The sequence below is a fragment of the Tasmannia lanceolata genome, unplaced genomic scaffold (genome assembly GCF_043159265.1).
Source record: "Tasmannia lanceolata isolate RefF3 unplaced genomic scaffold, GAP_Taslan_0.1 ptg000023l, whole genome shotgun sequence".
Lineage (NCBI taxonomy): Eukaryota > Viridiplantae > Streptophyta > Magnoliopsida > Canellales > Winteraceae > Tasmannia > Tasmannia lanceolata.
This window is the reverse complement of record NW_027518700.1, coordinates 13,029,987-13,037,175: the sequence shown is the minus strand read 5'-3', so window position 1 is coordinate 13,037,175 and position 7,189 is coordinate 13,029,987. Positions and strand designations below refer to the sequence as shown.

Below are 7,189 nucleotides of genomic sequence, written 5' to 3'. Positions count from 1 at the left end.
ACCCTGTATAACAGATAGATAAATAGATAAATGGGATTTGCTAGGGAATTCTGCAGAAAGGCATTTTGCCGGCCACTCATGTTCACTTATCAACAGACTTCGTCTTATTCGTTTAATTCATCCAAGGTGGCTGTTCTATCATGCAATAGTCTGCACCAAATTCCTATGCGAAAACATTGCTTATTCGTTTAATTCATCCAAGGTGGCCTTTGGACAAATGGAAATCCACTATACACACTATTAAAAGGACAAATGAAAACATTGCTTATTCGTTTAATTCATCCAAGGTATTTTGCCGGCCACTCATGCTTCGTCTTATCGATAGATGTATCTATGTTCGTATGTGTGATTTTGAGAGCCAACATCCTTCTATTTAATTGGAAAATATGATTGCCTGACTGAACGTGACCTTTGGACAAATGGAAATCCACTATACACACTATTAAATGGACGGTCGGGATCAATCAAAGGTGGGCCTTCCTAGAATTATGCCACAAAACCAGTAATGAACCCAATTATAATTGATTCCAAACAAAGGACTCTTGGTTTAAAGAAAAAATGGAAGAGAAAGTGAAAAATTCTGTCACTTTCTGGATTTGCTTTTTGTAACCTACGTTTCAATTTATAGAGAAAATAAAATCACAGCTTGGGATTCCTTGTTTGGGCCCCACCACTCCATGTGAAGTTCTGCACAAAAAGGGTGAGATGCTTTTTCTTTTTGACTCAATTCATACTTTCTGGAAAATTCAAGTTCCAAACCCGTTTGTTGGAGATCACAGCTTCTTCCTTGATCTCTGAATCTCTCTGGTTTCCCCATTTCATTTATAAGCTTGTTTTACGTTCAAAGAGGAGCTGCCCATTTCATCCACTCTACAATCCACAATGGAGGCTGTGGTTCAAGCTGCTGGCGAGACTGTTGCACAACTAGTCCGTACGTTCAGGGACCTCTCGGACCACGTTGAGAATCTCAATAGAGAAATGAAAGATTTAAAGACCAAGTGCCTTGACACCAAAGCACGGATACAGGAAGCTGAAAGACAAGTGTTGAGACCCAAGAATCAAGTTTTAAATTGGGTCACAGAGGTGGCCAACCTAGAAGTGGACATCAATTCCATAAACTCAGAGTTCGATCAGATGTCGCGCTTCAACTTGAAGTCTCGCTACAAATTGGGAAAGAGGGTCATTAGAATGACCGAAATTGTTGTAAACCTCAAAGGTAGAGGTGATTTCGATGAGGTTGCTGTGTGCTCGTCACCCCCAAGGGTGTTGGAGATGCCCACTACATCAACACATGGTCATGAGTCATATGAAGAAACCTTATGGCGTTGCTTACATGATGAGAACTACTCAATGGTTTGTGTGCACGGCATGGGGGGAGTTGGGAAAACGACTCTAATGAAAACCATCAACAATAAACTCCTTGGAACCCAAGACTTTAAAGTGGTGATTTGGGTAACTGTATCCAAGGATCTGAATATAGAAAGGACCCAACTAGCCATTGGAGGCAAATTGGGTTTGCTTTTTGGTGGTGATGAAGATCAAGAGTCGAGAGGAAGGAAAATCTTTGCAAGATTGAAGAACTCGAGGTATGTGTTGATGTTGGACGATCTTTGGGAGGAAATTATCTTGGATGATGTCGGAATTCCAAAGCCAGATAAGGAAAATAAATGCAAAATCGTGCTGAGTACTCGTTTCCTTCGAGTATCTAATGCCATGGACGTTGATATGCAGTTTAAAGTTAAAACACTTGGGGGCGAGGAAGCTTGGAATTTGTTCCATGAGAAAACAGGGGAGGTAGTGCTTTTGCCGGACATCCAAGCCTTGGCGGTCAAGGTTGTGAAAGAGTGTGGTGGTTTACCTCTAGCAATTATCACTGTAGGGAGAGCTATGCGAGGAAAGGAACGGAAAGAGGTGTGGCGGGATGCTTTAAGGGCATTGAAGGAATCGGCGGTCCCAGAAATTGAAGGTATGGAGCCTAAAGTTTTTCTATCTTTGAAACTCAGTTATGACTGCTTAGAGGAAGAAAACATCAAACTCTGCTTCTTGTATTGTGCACTATTTCCAGAGGATTATCCTATAGATGTAGATGGGCTGGTACGATATTGGACAATGGAAGGATTTGCTAATAATGTTGATAACTTGGAGGATGCATCAAATAAAGGGCACCACATCATTAAAAGATTAAAGGACGCTTGTCTGTTGGAGGAGTTGAGTAAGTATTATGTCAAAATGCATGACTTGATCCGTGACTTGGCAATATGGATCACATCATCGTCGATGAAAGAAGGCCCAAAATTCCTGGTAAAAGCTGGGATGGGACTAAAGGAGGCACCCAAAGAAAATATGTGGGAAGGGGTTGAGAGGGTTTCATTGATGAGAAACCAAATAGAAAGGCTTCCAACTAGGCCAAATTGCCCTACTTTGCTGTCCTTATTCCTCCAACGAAACGATGTCTTAAGGACCATCCCAAGTAGCTTCTTTGAACTTATGCCACAGCTTAGGGTTCTTGATCTTAGTTACACCCATATTGAATCACTTCCAATGTCCTTATCGTCATTGGTGAATCTACGTGCACTCATTTTAATATCTTGTCGCTCTTTGATAGAGGTACCACCATTGGGACATCTAAAACAACTACAATTTCTAAATCTCAGAGAGTCTAATGGCATTCAAGAACTACCTCAAGGCATTGAAGAATTGGTTAATCTTAAGAGTTTGGATTTATCATATTTGTGTAGTGTGACAACAATTCCATGCACAACGATATGTAGTTTATCTAGTCTAGAGGAGCTAAGCATGATCGGGACACCTATAAAATGGGCAAAGGAAGGAGGGCTAGAAGATGTGAATGAAGGCACTGGTTATAGCTTAATGGAGCTAGCAACGTTAACACACCTGTACTCACTTGATATCAAAATAAAGGATATTGATTGTCTTTCTCAAGATTCTTTCCATCGGGGACAACTGTCGAGTTTGAGGAAATTCAATTTTGAATTTGGCGAAAACATTATGGATCTGATTCGACCGCATGGCGATAAAAACTTGTGCGTCTATGGATGTGAGTATTTCCCTCCTTGCTGTAAGATAATACAAGAGTACGCAGAAGGCATAGATATTTATGAATGTAACGGTCTGAAACGAGGAATTTCTGAAATAGCAGGCCATTCTCTGACCTTAAGACACCTTGTGATTGCCAATTGTCCTCAAGTGGATTGCATTATAGACAACGGAGACGTAGGACACAATATTGAGTCGATGAATCTCTATGGGTTATCAAATTTGAAGAAGCTAATCATGGGACATGGAAGCCTAAGTCTTCGACAATTGAAAATATTGATTATTGGTTACTGTGAACAGTTGAGTGGTACTCTCTTCTCCTCTAACCTTGTACATCAACTGGATAAGTTGGAGAATCTTACAATCTTTGATTGTGATAAAATTGAGGAAATTATAGAAGAGGGGGATAGCATGCTAGTTCTCAACAAAGCACTCCCAAGTTTACGCGTCCTAGAGCTTCAACGATTAAAGGGATTAAGAAGCATTTGTAGTCCGAGGGTGTCTTTCACTTCCTTGGAAGATATGGTGATACATAGATGTACAATATTGAAGAAGCTCCCTTCCTGCCCTAGCATTCAAATATTTAAAGCGGAAAGGGAATGGTTTGAAGAGTTAAATTGGGAAGATGGCGAGAATACCAAGTCCCTGTTCACCAATGCTTTCAAAGAGCCCTAGATCGATGGTGGACCTATCCCTTGATTGACTTTAGAAAGGTGCACAGCTCTTTCATTTTTTTTTTCTTTTTTTTTTCTTTTTTTTTGAATGGCTCCTTTTGAAGGGAATGGAGAAAATAAATTTAGTTGGGTATTTTTCCATGAGACAAAAACAATGAGATGTGTTTTGTAATGCCCGGCCCATTGTGAATTTTTTTTAAATAGGTGTCCTTATCAAATTGAACTTATGGCTACTTTTTTTTTCTAATGAGTGTCATTATCAATATTTATCTTACAACTAACTGCTTGGAATGGGTGTCGTTACCAACATTAGACTCACGATTGATTGCTCGGAATGGGTGTCATTACCAAAGTCGAGTTTAGGATTAATTGCTTGGAATGGTTGCCTTTGCCAAAACCCATGCTTTTAGAATTCAAAAGTGTTATTTTCTGAGTTGGGTGCCATTATCAAAATCCTATATATATGATGTTTTGTTATTAGTAACTAAGTCTTCTAAGCAAAGGTCCTAATAATAAAGTATTAATGATATTTATGCTCTTTAGGGATTTCAATTTAGGTAACTAGTATTGTATTAGAAGTGTTTTAATTTTGAAAGGCCATGATAGCTCTTGGAATAGTAAGGTACTGTAGGTTTCTAATAGGAAGTTCCTAAATGGTAGTGTAAAGAGAGATATTTCCCTATTAATCTTATTTAAAGGGGGAAAGTAGGAGAGATGGGCTAATTCGTTAGTGTCTCTTTTTTTGAATTTTTGGATTAGCATTATCTGTTGCCATAAGGATGACCCAATCAATTGCTTAACTAAATAAAGTATGGTGGGAGAATTTCTACATAGTTTCCACAATCTTTTTCTTCTATCAGCTGACATCTATTAGCTCTTTTATTTTGTTTAATTCCAATAGAATAGCTTACTAATTTCTATATATGTGTTTTTTTCTTGAATATGGCTTGCAGGGTGAAGTGAAATATAGAGGAGCCTTTCTTAGCTGGTTTTTATTTACGTGAGAATAAGAAGGGAATTACCAATCAAAAAAAAAGAAGGGAATTAGATGATGTGGGTGCTCTTGTTTGAAGGGAATTAGCTTGTTTTTATTTAGATGATGTGGGTGCTCTTGTTTCTTAGCTTATATGTGTGTCTTTATAAATAAAATGAATGGAGCTTTGTTCTCTCTCATAAAATGAATGGAGTTTTGCTCTCTCTCTCTCTCTCTCAAACAGTGGGTGTGAGAGCGGTTGGAACCCACAATCTTTTTAAGGATATGTTTATCATTTTTCAAATGAGGAATACTAAACTGAAGCGCGCCTTTTACATTTAGCACTGAAAAAAGTAAAAGTAAATTCTCTTTGGTGATTTTTGCTAGGGTACCCTCTCCTTATCAAATACACAAGGGTATTTAAGTAGCTTATTAGGGATGGCTTTTTGGAAGCTCCCTGCTACTCTCACCACTTAATAAACTAATATTTTCCTTGAAAAGAAATTCATGGGAGCCAAACATGGCCTTGCTTGCAAATTACTCTCAACACTTGATAAACTAATATTCCTTGAAAAGAAATTCATGGTTGCCAAAGAAATTCACCACTCCACATAGAATTCCTTTTCTTTTCCACTCTATTGACTTCTTTTTTGTCTTGTTGTATCTAAAAGTCTCCACTCTCATATGTTGGGTGGAGATGGTGGGGTCCACCGCATCAAAACATTGGTGTAAAATGGTGGGCCCGACACTAATGCATTGGTTTGGATGGAGATGGTGGGCCCCACGCACCAAGGAATTCAATGCCCCTGATTGCCACAAACACTGACATGGGGTGTTCCTGGTGATCAAAAGAGTAGATATATCATTTCCCTTTTTTAATAAAATCCATACTTCTTTCCCCGAAGAAAAGAAAATGAACTATTATGGACCTTGATCCGAGGAAAAATTTAAGGGAAAAAACAAGTCAGGGTCTAGCAGGGTTGAAATTTTCTTTAAAATATACGAAATTTTCGATTTTGAAGAAAAGGAAATACATAAAAAATGATTTAGCTGTACACTGGAGACCTCATTTTCTAGGAAATATTTTTCATAAGAAAAATTTTTCCGCCATATAGATGGCCCCTAAGACTCCATCCAGAAAGAGCTACCCCACTCCGACCCCAATAATCGGTGAAAAACAATGGGAAAAAGTAGGGCTGCAACTCGGGTCGGGCGGGTCGGGTTTTGGAGAACCCAACCCTACCCGAGAAATATCTCGGCTCGGCTCGGCTCGGGTTTTTTTTCGGAAAACCCACGATTCCCAAACCCGGCCCTACCCATGATAAATCTCGGGTCGGGTCGGGTCGGGTCGGGTTTTTTCATGTTGACGCAATTTTTTAAGGAAAATTCTTGTTTGGCAAGGCAACTCAACTCATAGAAGCAGAAATTACACTCACATTACACTTGAATCAAACAATGATGTAATTACACTCACATCACAATTGAATCAAACAATGCTGTAATTAAACAATGTTGTAATTACAATCAAACAATGCTGAATCAAACACTTGAATCAACTCAACTCATAGAAGCAGAAATTACACTCACATACAGTAACAGTGGGTGCGTGGGTTTTCACTTTTAACTTTTAACTAACAATAGAAAAAAATGTACATACTATAACTTATGTAACTCGGGTCGGGTCGGGTCGGGCCCCTTCAAATCCGGCTCGACCCGAAACCCATGAAACCTGAACCCAACCCAGGCTATTTTCGGGTCGGGTCGATGCGGGTCGGGTAAAACCCGGCTCGAGTTGCAGCCCTAGGAAAAAGCTCTAGTCAAAATACAATTTATTTTGGGCACCGATATTGGCACTAACTTGATTTAATAAAATCTACTACTATAAGCTGGGAGGAAAAGAGGAGATATTTTTGATTTTTTTGAAAATTACATTAGAATTACACATCAACAAAAATAGGAAAATACCTCAATTGCCCTCAAAATCCCACGAAGCTATATAGAAATACCTTCTATGCCCTACGATTCCCACGCGTGTAAAAAACCTATCGACTCTATCTCACTCTCCATTTCGCCTCTCTTCCTCTCTTATCCACGAGAAGCCATTGGAGAGTTAGGGTTGCAGAAAAGGCCTCACACAGCGACGGCTAATCTCTTTGCTCTCGGAAACCCTCTCATAAAACCTCCGGGTTTGAAAGTGACGGCTAATCGCTCGATTTGTACCGGTTCTCTGGTTTGAATCCATCTCCATCGCAAGTCTTCGTGTTCGATCTCCCTCGCCTCTACCTCTCGCCCCTCTCACTCTGGTTCGTATAAAGCACATTCATTTTTCAAGGGTTTAGGGTTTTTGTGCTCATTTTCGATGGATTTTTCCTTCTATTCCTGAAACTTTTCTTTTCGTTTTATGGTTTAGTGTTTGTGGGCTCATCTATTTCTGTAGCTCATTTTTTGTTGTTGGCCTCCTAATAGAATCTGTGAGTTCTATCTC

At 39.4% G+C, this 7,189-nt stretch overlaps 1 protein-coding gene across 1 annotated transcript; it reads left to right on the top strand.

Moving 5' to 3' along the window:
- The first annotated feature begins 243 nt into the window (after positions 1-243).
- Positions 244-4,064, top strand: LOC143855799 (disease resistance protein At4g27190-like). The gene is made up of 2 exons (XM_077365861.1): positions 244-404; positions 686-4,064. The coding sequence occupies exon 2, from the start codon at positions 883-885 to the stop codon at positions 3,730-3,732; it is 2,850 nt and encodes a 949-aa protein (XP_077221976.1). The 5' UTR covers positions 244-404; positions 686-882; the 3' UTR covers positions 3,733-4,064.
- The last annotated feature ends 3,125 nt before the right edge of the window (positions 4,065-7,189 follow it).